Source organism: Tachypleus tridentatus, chromosome 5 (genome assembly GCF_004210375.1).
Source record: "Tachypleus tridentatus isolate NWPU-2018 chromosome 5, ASM421037v1, whole genome shotgun sequence".
In the NCBI taxonomy this organism is placed as follows: Eukaryota; Metazoa; Arthropoda; class Merostomata; order Xiphosura; family Limulidae; genus Tachypleus; species Tachypleus tridentatus.
Window position 1 is genome coordinate 38601559 of NC_134829.1, and position 16046 is coordinate 38617604.

Consider the following 16046-nt stretch of genomic DNA (forward strand, 5'->3'; position numbering starts at 1 on the left):
ATTAATAGTATTCCCCAGAATCTTCCTATACATTTTCACAAGACTACTCTTCCAAACTACTATTTCATTAAAAATATTGTCTTTAAATTTTATGATAAAATTAGTAAAGATTATTGTCAGAGTATATGTTAGATACATAATTTAGTGAAAACAGATTCATTGGGGTCTTCAAAAAACAGATAACTCACTGTTTACTACTTTGCAAAAATTCTGATAACACTAGATGATCTCTTTGCAGAGAATAAAATGATTCATAAGGTGAAAATTACAAGTCAATACAAAATATTAAATTTGTGGTAAACAGCAAAAAACAGTTTAAATTACTATGGTTTCAAAATTATATTCTAATCCCATTACCAGTGTGAAAACTTACAAAAATTATTGAAAATATATAACTATATCTAAAAAAAATTATATACAAATATGGATAGAAGTTCCAAAAAGATAAAATTACAATGACTGATATATTTACATTTTATGTACAGGCTGATAAAAACTGTAGAAACTTGTATACTGAAAACAACTTCAAGCTTACTGAACTAAATGTGTAGTGTTAATGAGGTATGTGACATCTGACTTCTGTTTTCAACTTTCAATACTATCTAATTAGATAAAACTAGTCATAATTAAACAGGAGTCCAAGTCATATTAACAGCTTAACAAAGTTACATCTTGTTAAACTGTTATTAGCACAAATCTCATAATTTCTGAATAATACAATTAAATAAGCAAGTTACTCAGCAAACAAGAATTTTTGGAGTAAATAAAGAACACCTGAATGTTTTCTTTCTGTAACTGTTTTCTACTAAAACAATCTTACTCAAATAACCAGTTATATTTGTGACTTGTAATAAGTAAGCAATAAATTAGGTTTAAACTACACTTCATAATTTCTGAATAATACAATTAAATAAGCAAGTTACTCAGCAAACAAGAATTTTTGGAGTAAATAAAGAACACCTGAATGTTTTCTTTCTGTAACTGTTTTCTACTGAAACAATCTTACTCAAATAACCAGTTATATTTGTGACTTGTAATAAGTAAGCAATAAATTAGGTTTAAACTACACTTCATAATTTCTGAATAATACAATTAAATAAGCAAGTTACTCAGCAAACAAGAATTTTTGGAGTAAATAAAGAACACCTGAATGTTTTCTTTCTGTAACTGTTTTCTACTGAAACAATCTTACTCAAATAACCAGTTATATTTGTGACTTGTAATAAGTAAGCAATATATTAGGTTTAAACTGCACTAATGTTTAGGTCAAGAAAGGCAAACACAAAAGTAAGCATTACTGTGGTTAATTATGAAACCATAGCTTCAAATGCACGAGTCATGTACATACTGTTATATGCAGTCAAGCCACTGGAAGTAGTACTTGCTATAATATTGTGGCAGTTTAGATGGAATGCCTCTGATGTTTAATACATTTAAGTAATACCAGAGCTTCAAAGGTATTTTATTTGTTGCTACAGAATAGCCCAAAAGATGACATTGGGTGATGCAAGCTGGTTGCTTACCCTCTGCTGGGCAATTTGAAACTAACTCTCTCATCACAAAGTGACTACATTCAATGAAAGATTAATTGTTGTTAACAGCAGAGATTAACTTTTCTCCATGCCCTGCTATAGTGGAAAGAAACAACCTTCCAAGAACTTGAATCCACCACAAGACTCTTGGAGTACAGATATCTGTGGGCATCAGCAGGAAACAACTATGAACAATCTCTCAGTGAAAGGGTTACGGAACGTGGCACATAGCTTTAGTTGCTTTGATATAGCTTAAAAACAAAGAAATAAATATAATTCTTCCATGGTTGAAAGAATGAGTATAGTTAGTAGCAATAGAACATTAACCTCTCACCCTTAAATCATGACCAACCACCTAATCATTGAACCATTCAAACTCAAAGCTAAAATAACTTGAATCAATTGAAACAATAATAGAGAGAAATGATAACACCAATATTTCAATTGGATAGTAGAATTAATCAGAAACAACACTTCCAAAATTATAAAAGGCAACATATCAATTGCTTGAATCATTAAATGATTGAAAATTATAATAGTCATAAACAATAATTTAAACCAATTAATTCTTTTTACATGTTATGTCACTGAGTAATTAAACCCAAGTTACTCTAATACAATAATGAGAACTCACAGTGGTGATATTTTAATTACTTGGATAGTTGAATAATCAAGTACAGCAATAATCTAAAACGATAATTTTGATTAATTACTTTGATACTAATCAGCTTAATTTCAATTAATTGATAATTATGTAACACTAACCAATGTAATCAATACTCATAGGTCATTTATTATATCAGTTACATTAATCAACAGCTCTACATATGTAAAAACAGCTCATTTGGGTTGAGAAAATATTTTACGTAGAGGAGCGAACAACATAAAATTTTCTCAACCCAAACGAGCTGTTTTGACATATATATTTCTCTACAACTGGGTTTTCTCGACATCACATGAATCAACAGCTCTAACTTAGTATATGCTAAATATCTTACAAATACATCTTACCTTCATGATAAGAATTATTACTTAATCCACTGCTTTCAGAAATCTTCCACTGACTAAATACAAAAACTGTAAAAGATAAAAAAAAATATATCCCTAAACCAAATGGCTTAACATTTAAATTGTAATAACAACCAATTCATGCTTACATATTTGTAAAAATACTTTTTTCTTAACTGAATAGCAAAACATGAAGTAATACAAGTTTTTAAATGTAAAATTCAGCAGCTTTAACCTAAATTGCATATTTAATGAAGCTAACAATTTATCTGCAATTGAATTAAATGTACATCTAAAACTACTTTGCTCATTTAACTTCATTAAAATGTATTTATTTTCACTAAAATATCTAAATATTTTATATTTCTGATTTTTCCAAGCCCGTTCACTTGGCTGTGGTTTCGCTAGATAGTAGATAGGGACAGTGGGAATCTTGTTAATCCTTAAAATTAAAATATATATATATATTTTATCTGTTATTTACACTATTGAATTGAATTTTCTGTATGTGTTTGGTAGATTTTACCAATCTTGTAATTACCATAAAAAAATTAGGAAATAAATATAAATTATGCTTTTTTCTTTCTACAATGACTATACATTATAAACTCAAAAACACAAACATTTAGTCTAAATAGCTTAAATGTCATAACATTATATATTTATTTGTATATTTATTCTTTTTATTGAATTTTCAGCCATTGCTCACTAACATTACGAGTTACAATGATGCAGCACACGTGCACTCATGTTACCATATGTAAGAACATAAAAATGACTTTTACAAAGTGAGCTTTCTTGGGTGTATTTTAGTGGACTAGTATTCTGTAAAACAGTCATATTTCAGTTATAATACATTATGTGTGTATATACATCATTACTATTTGAAAATAAGTTTTTATAAACTTTTCTTAAAACACAGAACAATAAATAACAAAATTAAACAATCATCCCTTCTAGTTATGACCTTTATACTCTGTTGCTATTTGTCATAGGTTGCTACACCTTAGAAACTTTTGCACGTGAAGAACATGAAATAAAATAATTGTTTAGGTTTTATGTACAGGTTGGAATAACCAGAAAATCACAAGTTACTATATGGATACCATAGAAGTCCAGTATAATTTTAACAAAGCTGAATTTTGGTTTAAAACTATGTGAAATTTCAAAAGGTTAAAAGACTTAACTTATTAGCATAAAGGTTTCTTTTGAAAGAAAGAAGAGACAATGCAGTTGTATTTATAAATGGCTGAGGAAATGACTTGGGGGACATTCAAAGCTTTTAACTGGTTATATACACTTCTGAACATGACATGAATAAAGTACAGTTTCCAAAAATGGAAAGAGGTGAGCAGGGCCACTGTGTTTGATTCAGTACATAAGCAATATCTCAGGAAACAGAAAATATAAGAAGTTCTTATTTTATATTCCAGCTTTTCAAAATTGTTGAAACCATAATTCAAACAAAACTATATACTTTGTATTTCAACATCACAAACATCTAATTTGAAGTAGTGTTGCATTCAACATAACATGTAACACACAAAAATCAATGTTTAGGTGCACCTGTCTAATATTTACTTTTATATTAATAAATTAAATAATGTATAATAGGAAAAGTCAAATCATAAACTATAGTTTGATACCAAAGTTAAATGACAAGAATTCATAAAACAGTAGTTCAATAACCTTTTGTGTGTGATAAACATAATGACATGGCCTTTAACCAATACAGAAAGAGTTTAAAACTAATTGAAAAATAATTACCTACAAGTTTTAAATCTACACATCAGATTTTAAAGCAAATGCTTTATAGGAAATTGATTTAAATTCAGTTTTGTAATGACATTATTAGTTAACAACTTGACAGTTGCAAAACATGCAAATTAAGAAGTGGTAACAAGTTGTTTAATTTTAACCTGAAAATGTGACATAGATACATAACCCATTTTTATACTCTGTACTATGAACAACCAAGGTCATCTACCTTTAAAACTAGATCTAACATTCATACTTTTGTTTGCCTTCTAGCAGTTGAAATAAAATGTGAGCCGATGTTTAACATATTTCAATGGCTGAATTATTAAAACTTTTCCAAAGATTACTCCATTTTGTAATCACCTTTCATAAATTGTAACTTGGTTTCTTTAATCTCAAATTTTATATATGCCTACATTTATTTCATTATATTGAACACTTTAGAGCAAACCTATCCAATAAATATTAAACCATTAATTAGCAAGTTATACATTTAAAATGTTGTTGGTTTAAGACATCAGTGATTAAAATAAACATTTTGAGCTAGTAGAACATTTTAAAAGTATTGGATTTACACTTTTTAAAATTAAAAACTCACCTGAAATAAAATTCATCCACGATGAAAATACACATTTTAGTTGCATACTTAATGTGTCCAATGAATTAGATGTTCAAAGAATAGACTTGACCTCTTCCCAGTTGTCCTTCCAAAATCAAAATATCTGAATTATGAAGAAAATATCTTAGATTCTATTCAAAACAGAACTCATTAAATTCTTAGTTATCACCTTTCATTGTAATTAATGCCTAATCTTGTCACAGCAATATGGATATAAACTGTATTTTTAATTAGTCTTAAAGGATCATAGAAGCAAAATTATCTCCTTTCTAATAAATGTAACAAAAAATTCTTCTCCATACACAAAATAAAATTTGAAAATATACAAAAACTCATCCTTAATAACATTCATCAAAAATTACAAAGCTAAGAATTGTTGAAATGCAGTGTAAAACAAACATTTGAGTTTCAATCTTAATAAAACAAAATTTAACAAAAACATCTTTTTTAGATTAGGATATTACAAAACAATTTTAATAAAGAATTCCAATTTGAGAAAAACATACACAAAATTACTTTCAATAGCAGCCTACTGAAGCACCCTAAAATAATATAGTTCAACTATACTTTATTACGGACTAACCACAAGCATCAATCAACTATGGACTCGGGCCATGTTGCAAAAAAAAAAAAAAAAGTTGTGAAATGCTAACAAAAAAAAACTAACATTAAACACAACCTGTCAAGAGCAACTAACATTGTCTGCATATCAGTGATAATGGAGAGGATTTTCACATGAAATGATTCTAACTAGACTGAAATGTAAGTTTTAAACAATTGTGTTCGGGGATGTGAAATGTTATCTGATACCACTTAGTTGGAAGATGTTTATTCAAGACAGACTATAGAAGATGAAAAACTGTATGCACAGTTAACCTTTTACATTAACTGACATCAAGCCCTTTGTTACTGAGCACCAATCACTAATGAAAGATAAGTCCACTCTAAACTTGCTGGACCAATCATCTCAAAGTCTATTCCCATGAGTTTGAATGGATTGTGTAGCCAAACCACATAAAAATTGATGTCTCTGGACCAAAAAGTGTGGTTGTTCCCAACTTCAAGGTTGTTCCTAGCCTCTAGATTGCTCCAGAAAGTTCCAGGCTTTCCAGTTGCTCCAGTTCTTTCAGCTAAGTTCCAAATACATATGGACAGAAAATGGCAGTTTATCTATATGTGCAAGAGTTGCACAACACTAACTACATGTAAGTTTTAATTACTACTCCCTTTTCACTAATGATATTGTCAGGGGAAATATGATATGCAATACAAAAGTTATAGGGTTAGAAACTTTATAGATCTAACACAAGTTACTGAACGTGTAAACTAACACAAGTTACTGAACGTGTAAACTAACACAAGTTACTGAACGTGTAAACTAACACAAGTTACTGAACGTGTAAACTAACACAAGTTACTGAACGTGTAAACTAACACAAGTTACTGAACGTGTAAACTTCTGTGTAACCAATTTTATTGTCTTTTGTTCATTATATGCCTTTGCATCTATATGTTAATAAGTATTAATAAAGTGTTTATTTTTGGACATAGAATTTGACCCAGTATCATTTATTCCTTGTTTTAATTCTAAATTTTCTCAAGTTGGTTGACTCGTATACCCACTTATGATTGCATACCTGGGGTCCACTCTCCAAGAGTGCAGAAGAAAGTTCAAAGACTAGGTATCTATGAAAAGGAAAGGAAGAATTGCTGGAAGTCAGGACAAGAATGTGAGAAGGATAAAGCATATGGGTACAAGTGTGGAGTTGTTAGAAAAGGACTAAGTAAGAACTCTAAATAACAGCCAATGGAGGAAAGAAAATATTCCCAAAAATGGGTTTCATGACACAGAGTGAGAAGGATAAAGCATATGGGTACAAGTGTGGAGTTGTTAGAGAAGGACAAAGTAAGAACTCTAAATAACAATGGAGGAAAGAAAATATTCCCAAAAATGGGTTTCATGACACAGAGTGAGAAGGATAAAGCATATGGGTACAAGTGTGGAGTTGTTAGAAAAGGACTAAGTAAGAACTCTAAATAACAGCCAATGGAGGAAAGAAAATATTCCCAAAAATGGGTTTCATGACACAGAGTGAGAAGGATAAAGCATATGGGTACAAGTGTGGAGTTGTTAGAGAAGGACAAAGTAAGAACTCTAAATAACAGGCAATGGAGGAAAGAAAATATTCCCAAAAATGGGTTTCATGACACAGAGTGAGAAGGATAAAGCATATGGGTACAAGTGTGGAGTTGTTAGAGAAGGACAAAGTAAGAACTCTAAATAACAATGGAGGAAAGAAAATATTCCCAAAAATGGGTTTCATGACACAGAGTGAGAAGGATAAAGCATATGGGTACAAGTGTGGAGTTGTTAGAGAAGGACAAAGTAAGAACTCTAAATAACAATGGAGGAAAGAAAATATTCCCAAAAATGGGTTTCATGACACAGAGTGAGAAGGATAAAGCATATGGGTACAAGTGTGGAGTTGTTAGAGAAGGACAAAGTAAGAACTCTAAATAACAATGGAGGAAAGAAAATATTCCCAAAAATGGGTTTCATGACACAGAGTGAGAAGAACCAAAATACTTAGGATGAAGGGAAAACAAGAAACATACCCAAGAAATCACACCCAGAGAGTAGAAAGTTGAAGATTTTCTACAGTTAATAAGGAGGTATCAAAAGCAAACCCAAATGTAGAGAACAATTGGTTATATTTGTCCTCCTGGTCATTCACAAACTGAGGTAAAAGACCATAAGGAGGTCCAGTATAGACAAGAGAACCAACTGCATGCTGTACAATGGGTTTAATTATTTCAAAAGCCTGAGTTTCCAAAAGCCATAGTAAAATTAACTTCTTTGTTCATAATTCAGTGACTATTACAGAACAAATAAGAGGTCACCATCACTTGAAAGTTCTGTTGATGACTGCAAACATCAGACATTTAAATATACTCAAAAATTCAACAATTTCAAATGCTTAAAGGTTCTTGCTGCACACAGAAATTGTGTTGCCCTCCTACTTGTGGAGAGCCATATTCACAATATGTTATCATGCACTAGTACAGTTCATGCTAAATACATGAATCTTAGATGGGAGTTAACTCGGAGCTAGTGGTGTGCAAATATGGCAAGCAGACACATGAAAGATACAACTTTTCTGTGTAAAGAGATGAGGTACTGTCACAGAAATCCCCGATTATAAACCACATGAATTTAACCTATTGACAACAGCTGGGCAATTAGTGAAATTTGTTAATTGATGAACTCATTAAATCAATTACAATGTAATAATTGATTATTCACGCATGAAATTTGAACAACTGCACTAAGTAATTATAACTGAAAACATTAACCTTGATTAGTTGATAATCATTGTGAGTCATTGCCTTAATCAATTAAGCTGAACAAACTTAAATTAATTGAAAGTAATAATGATAAACCATAAAGATAATAATTCAGTCACTGTGTAAATACAGGGTGGCCCATAAGTCCCTACCCATCCATATGTTATTATGTTAAATTGAATTATGCATGTATTATAAATTTTTCTTTTTTTTGGAGAAATATGGCCGATGTAAGCCTATTTAAACTTGAAGAGCATATTGTGACAAGTATGTGGGTACATGAGCACAGCGAGAATGAGGGACAGCACACAGATACACTGGATACATAATATATATGGATGGGTAGGAACTTATGGGCCACCCTGTAGAATAATTCAAAACATTAATTTTAATTAGTTTATTTTCATGGCAATCAATTTAATTAATTTTAATTAAACAATTATTTTATATGACACTAACATATAACTGATGTTTATAATCAACTACATTTATCAATCAACAGCTCTACTTTTAAGTATTATTTTTAATGTCTTCAGTACTTACAGACTGCAGTTCATCCATTATATAAGAAATCACCTCATTTTCTCTTTTAAATGTCTACCATTATAAAGCAACTTATAACCTGGAATTTCAAAACAGCTCATATTATTAATACTATCCAGGTCTAGCCAAGTTTCAGTAATTCTCATTGTACTAGTCTTTCTTTTAAATCAAAGCCCTAATTTATTCTATTTGTTCCTAATGCTCTCTAATATTAGAACATCAGCAAGTTAGTTAAGCCTTTTTACTAACATTGTTTTTAAACCTAATAAACTTATCTTGATTATTTAACTTGTTATACTGGTATCAACACAACCTGTCTAGGGCTTATGGTAACACATGCTTTTATCTACCACATTAATGCAACCATTTATACAGTCCTTGTCACAGCTGTGCTTATCACTCACTTTTACACAAGATAATCAGCTCTATTTCCAGGAATTTTTGTTCATGTTAAATGACAAGAACATGCTAGATTTACTAGTACACAAAATCAGGTTTGAGTGGTACAAGTTTAAGCATTGCTCACTAAAATATATAGTTGGTTTTTGAATAGTTATAAAACAGTCATATTACTTACTCTTGTTTAAGTTGTGCCAAAAAACTAACTGTGTGCTGATATTGTGAATATAGAACCAATGAATTTTTGGACATAAATATAACCTACAAAATTCTCTATATTGTTCATACTTATTTACAAATAGCGGTAAATATTTTAAAGAAATATTCAATTAACCTACTTTGTTGTGCTATTGATAATGAAATCTTCATGTTATCAACTGTCATTAAAGATTATATATAAAAGAATCCCCAAACACCCATTTGATTAACCTATTTAAGTAGAGCTCATTTTTAGCATATAATTTACCCTTACCCTGAAAACTGTTCCAAATTTCCAACCAGCTAATCTGTAGCTCTAAGCATAACTTTGGTAACCTTTCATTTAAGCCTCAAATCCTCTTAATTTATTCAAATATCTAACCCAACAGAATGCTATAGAAAGAGCCATACATTCACATACATCTTCATCCTTAACCCTTTGGAGTTTTTCATATTTTTTAAGCAGTCCTTCTGTTTACAATTTCCAATATCACTTATTCTAACAAGCACTACAAAAAGAATGTCTCTCAATACCAGTAACAAAACTGTCAATGTGATGTATGATATTTTGTATTCAGTAAATGGCAAGCAGATACAAGTCCTGGTCTTTGCACTTCCCACTACAAATAACTTTACCAACATATCTAATGAGTGGTTCCTCTTCTATGTGAACCATTCTTTCTCTTTCCTCACTGCGTGCACCCAATGGTTCAAACTATTAGACCATTTGAATATTAACTCATCTCCATCATCTCACATTTCGTAGTACTCTGCACTCTTCAAACTCCAGCTTTGCCATCCTCCCCGTACTAATTTTACTCTACTCTATTCAACTCTTGTCTTGCTGCTTTAATCTATGCTCTTCCCAACTATTATTTTCATCTTATAATAACAATCTTCTTCAAAGGTATCTCCCAATTGTCCTCAAATAAGAAAGCACTGTGAGGGTGGTATACTATCTTTCCATGCTTTCTGAAAGTCTACAATTTTTCAGCCCACTTTTATCACATTTTAAAAGTTCCACTTCACTTACCCCTAACAATATCAAAGTTGCCTAGACTTTATTCTCTATTATCAATCTACTCATCCAATAATCATATATTTCATTAATCTATTTCAGAGTCCATAGAATGACACAAAATCTTCTACTAATTAATACTGGTAATATTACTAGTAGACCTTATTTCTAATTACCCTTAATGACTACAAATGTTAACAGTTTACTAATACTTTAAATTCTTACAAACTACAAAATCACAGAAAAAGATATAAAACTTAATACATTTTTCTGAGTTAGCTAACACTTATTGTAACTCTTTCATTTAATCTAATATTTAATATCTTTTGAACTTCTCACAACATAATACTATTACCTCAAAACAAAGTCTACACTGTAATTTTGTTGCTTAAAAATTTCAAATCTTCAAAAGAAAAACCTGAGATGTATACATGTAGTGAAAAGTATAATGAATATTTTTTTAATATATCTATTTACATATTTACCTCTGTACTCTCTCATTTCAAAACAGAAAACAGAAAAATTCAAAATTCCCCTTAGTGTTTTTCTTGTATCACATATCATTAACCTTTAAATAACAAAATATAAAATAAAGTCCAACTGTTCTATTAACAAATTTTAAAAAATAAAACTTCAGGATAAAATAATACTTATGGAATATATTAATTGCTTTCATTTCTAGGTACTCCATTGTTCCATAAGTAATCTTTCCAGAATAACATATGGAAGAAAAATGGTAAACTGCAAGTTTACTCACAGAATAAAAATATTTGAACTTTGCTAAATTCTACACCACAAAAACTTCTAGATGGGTTGCACGAAACCAATGGGAATCTCTTTTATAAGCTACAAAAACATCCAACAAGTGTTAGAAGAGTATGTCAATATCAAATTATTATACATAAAGAATAACTCAAAATTTAGGCTGAAATAAAAAAAATTTTATTTCGCTACAAATTACCCCATACTTTATACTTATGATTACACACTGTAAAGTAGCTACTTATAATGCTTCTAGCAACCTATGTAATATGGCACCTTACAATAATGGTTTACGACATCTTTTACAAATTGTAAACCCTGTATAAACTATGCATTTGGTTGAAGTTACTTTGAAACATTAACATAAAACTAGCATCAACATGCATTTATAGATATAGGTTTAAAAAAACAAACTAACCACAGTCTTTGCTAAATAACCATAAAATATTAAAAGCAAAAAAAAACGTTCATTACACATTTCTTCTGCCACCAACCATGTGTACAGTATCCACATATTTGCAACGTGAATTATTTTATTTTATTGAGGTTTTGATATGTACCAAATTTAAATAAAATACATCAATTACCTCTATTACAGGTGATCAATATTTAAGCTTGCAAAGGTAAATAGTCAGGTTTCAATTGCTTCCGATGCCCAATTGCAAGATATCTGCATTAAATACAATCAAAAACTTTCACACCCGACTTCACGTAAGTGGAATGAACATTTTTACCTCATCTCGCAGCAAAAAGGTCTGTAGAAATGTTAAGAATTGAAGTAACTGACATGATGTAAGTATAGTAGAAGACTTAATGAGTGTCTTGAAAGGACTATTAAACAAATAACAGGATTCTCGAATAAAATGTGTGTGTGTGTGTAAGTATATATGTCATAAATGTTAATAAATATGTTTTACATTATTATTAATTCACTGGTTGTAGTCTTTATTCTTTATACAAATTTCCTTGAGTTGGTGGTTTCTAAGCCTTACCTACAACTGCATAAAAAAATATCCTAAAAATAAATTGATTTGTAACAAGTGGAAGTCAAACTCTTATAGTGCTATAAATGCACAAGTAATCCCATGTCTACTCTGTCATTTACAACAATATTCTTGAGAGAGTCCATCTTCACTTCTGCATTACTGGTAGTACCATTTTCTCTCACTTTGCTTCTCCCCGTAAGATTTAGTGTTGAATAATATTCCAAACTTCCATGATAATTATGAAAGAAAATTAATCCATGAAAAAGGACAGTAGAAATACAGCATCAAAAACAAGCAGTACAAGTATTATCTCATTACTTCTGTTCTTTATAACCAAGTTTACTGTGGGCCTATTGAGACCCACGTTAAAAAAAATCCAACTTCTAACCAATCACTTCATAATTCTTAGACAAATGTATTTGTATTAAGATCTTAATTATGTATTTTTAAAAATTCAAACAGATGTATATTCATATTTTGACTGGCTAAAGGAATACTAATTTGGCAAAATCAGCAGCAGGGGCATAAAATTCTCCAACATTAAACTTCAATTACATACCTTTGACTACCCAACAACGTTTGTTTCTTATACTACGTATCAACTAATCTTTAATCAGTTCAAAAAAAGCCCTTTCAGCTGTTTACAATTTCTCTTCCACTTAGATGAAAACTTGGTGTCATTTTTCACAACAAAAATACAACATATTTTTTTTTATTACGAGTCCAAGCACAAGAAAAACTTGTTCTACAGGTATTTTGATCAATACTTTTGTGGCAGAGAGCAATGCTATATTTTTAATGTTTTCTGCTTTCAGGAAAGCAAGTATTTGATTAATTTTTACAGACTTAATAATGTTCTAACTTTTAAACCAGGACAACCAAAATTTCTTATTACATGGAAGTCCCAGAAAATTATACTTTCCAGCCATAGAAATATGTGAATGCAAAACTACAATTGCAAATACATCTCCCATAAACAAAATACTTATTTCACTCTGAACAAATAAAAAATGTCTACAGTACAATTCCACCCACAGTTTGCACAATTTATTTAATCAAAGCAACAATACTACCAGTAGTTTTAAATCAGATATAATACAACCACTATAATCACTAAACCTTCCTCTGCTATTCTGCAGAGACAAAAGGGTGATTATTACTACAAACACCAGGGTGTTAATGAATTGTTGCTTTATTAATAAGGGTCAGCAATATATCAGATAACAGATTTCTTCATGCTCTACATTAGTCTAGACAGTTTTTGGTATCCAGAAGCATTTTCTGTTTGAAAACAAATAAAACTTTAAAACCATTAATAAATACTTACTATTCACTGAATTTGAAAATCCCAGCCAAATACTAAACTGTGTAGTTTGTTAAATCCCCGAATGTTCTTTAGAATATACTCCGATATAATAATTAAAACTTTGACCTACAACAGTTTCATATTCCCATATATGTAAATTACACCAATTCTTCCAGTAAATTGGACTGTTTTAAAGCTACTGTTTCATTTTGCTGACGTTTTACTAAACTAAATGGGTCTTAGTGCTAATTCAGTAATTCATTAATTGCTAAGGTATAGTAAGGACTGGAACCCTATATAGTATACTGCAATTAAGTGACAGTAGCACGTAATACTTTGATAGTGATGAAGTGATAATTTTACATCAAATTCTAAAGTTGCAGTTACTATTCTCTGCAATACTACTAATAAGTTTAATACTGGTAGTACTAAATAGTACGTGACAACGTTTGCCAAGCCCTACCTTAGAAATAAGAGTTGGTGAATATATTTGAAAATAAAACTTTACCAGGAACTCTCTGTGATTTAAGATAGAATGGTTTGGTAGCTATAAATTGAAAAGGGATAAGGCAGTCATATGTCTAACTAAATCTCAAGTAATTAAAAAATAAAATAAAAACATTTATCTACATCACCAAACCCAATACTCTCTCTATGACTTCCTCGAAAAGACGTCTTACTAAAATCTGATAGTGACGTACTAATAAAAGTACAGGGATTGTTGCAAAATTAACAAATAATATAATATATTTATGCATATAAAATATTATGTAAATTAATGTAGTTTATAACTCCAGATATTAATTCAATACACGATTTATATCAACGTTATTTTTAAAAATAGCATGTTTTAATAAAATTCAAATGATACAAAGATTAAACATATACATATTTTGTGCGATCATATATATGTATGTATGTGGATGTTTATGTATACAGCGTATTTCAAAAATATGAACACTTATGTGGGACTATTGTTTTTAATGGGGAAAGAACGGATGATAAATACTCTGTAACATAATAACAAGCATATATTAATAGTTTCAAAAAGTCAAAGAGTCTTCTCTTGTTCGTCATCATTGTCAACACATGCCTGGAATCTTCTTTAGGTGGTTTCCAGAGGTACATTTATTGTGGTACTGTTGCAATTCTCAAAAGTACTAGCATTTTTTGAACCTCACTGTATATAAAAAGCAATGGATAAAAAAGAAATTATAAGCATATAATTTCAACTTGGATACTTTTATGACAGATACCTGACAAAATGTGCAATTTGATTTTTGAACCACTCCTGGGAACGTGGTACTGTCCTTGTAAATTAGTGTCATCTTAGAAACAAATGTGTTTTATTCATATATATATTTAAGCTGGCTCCAACTACGCAAAATTCTCTGTAATGGTGGCTTTGATTTTTATACCAATGAACATATGAAGTGACCTCTGTATCCAAATTATCGACTGTTCGAAATATGGTTATCATCTTAACATGAGGTTACATACGATCCATTGTAAAACAATACTTAAATATTTGAAGCAAGAAACAGTAGTTATGCTACTCATGTTCCATGTGCGATATAAAAATGTACGAAAAGCTATCTCCATCCCCACGCCTAGTTAATTTTTCGAACTTTTTGTATTTTCTTTCATTTCACTTTGGACACAGAGAGTCGCCCAAATAGCAACTCGTTTTTCTTCCCTGATGCACATGAAATGTAAATTCACTAATTGGCAAGTAGCTCTGTTTTTTTTACATTGCGAGATAGATGGTTGTCTTTTTTTTGTCAGCAAGTCGAATAATGCAGCAAAAGCCGCCATGTCCTTGTGCTCTAATTACAGTTGACCTTGGTATTGTGTAGAAAGTTTTAGTAGTTTGCAAAAAATACTGCTGTTTTTGAGAGTTGTTCATTGTAGTAGAGAAATGGCATACAATCTGGAGAAGACTGAAGCAGGGTGGTCTGCATGACAAGATCTATTGTCCTTGTTGGTGATTCAAAGGTCCCTGGAAGTCAGAACCTTGTAGCTATGAGCTCAGATAGGGAAAAGGTGCCTTCTGATGTACTCAGAAGGACTGATGAAACTCTTTTTTTGAAACTGACCTTCAGACAAAGTGAAGTCCAGATGACTGAGGATCATAAAGGTGGAAATCAGGTTGGGACATTAGAGACCAAGTAGGGTAGTTTCTGTAGGAATCCAAGAAATTTGCCAATCAAAGAGATAGACCCTCTGTTCGATGACACCTACGAGAGAAAGGGAAGAAGTGTCACTGGTAGAGAAGCTCATCCATCATGAGCTGTTTTATCAGAAACTGGCAATCAGTGGCACAGTAAAGATTCTCTCCATGCCAGGAGTTACTATATCAAGCTGAGATCAAGACACAATGTGCCATTGGTGGGTGAGCCCAACTAGCATGTGCTGTATCACAGGTAGATGAGACACTGAGCACTCAACAATAATGGTAACAATCAATGAGTAAGAGGGAGCCTTTCTGTCAAAAAAATCATCCAGCAGCCTTAGAGTCGGAGCAGTGTCGCAAGCACTCAAAGAGGATGATGTAAAGAAGTAAAAACACCAA

The 16046-nt window shown here is 30.8% G+C and overlaps 1 protein-coding gene across 7 annotated transcripts in view; it reads right to left on the reverse strand.

The window, feature by feature from the left end:
- LOC143250966 (low-density lipoprotein receptor-related protein 12-like) overlaps nucleotides 1-14153 on the reverse strand; it is a 33471-nt gene extending 19318 nt beyond the window's left edge. The window contains exons 1-4 of one of the 7 annotated variants that reach the window (XM_076502211.1): nucleotides 13938-14153; nucleotides 8806-8884; nucleotides 4897-5020; nucleotides 2544-2609 (exon numbers count right to left, since the gene is read on the reverse strand). In XM_076502211.1, the coding sequence (XP_076358326.1) occupies nucleotides 2544-2609; nucleotides 4897-4942 (112 nt within the window). In that variant the 5' untranslated portion in view covers nucleotides 4943-5020; nucleotides 8806-8884; nucleotides 13938-14153. The other 6 variants (XM_076502213.1, XM_076502218.1, XM_076502210.1 and 3 more) reach the window with 6 other exon arrangements.
- Nucleotides 14154-16046: the final 1893 nt, after the last annotated feature.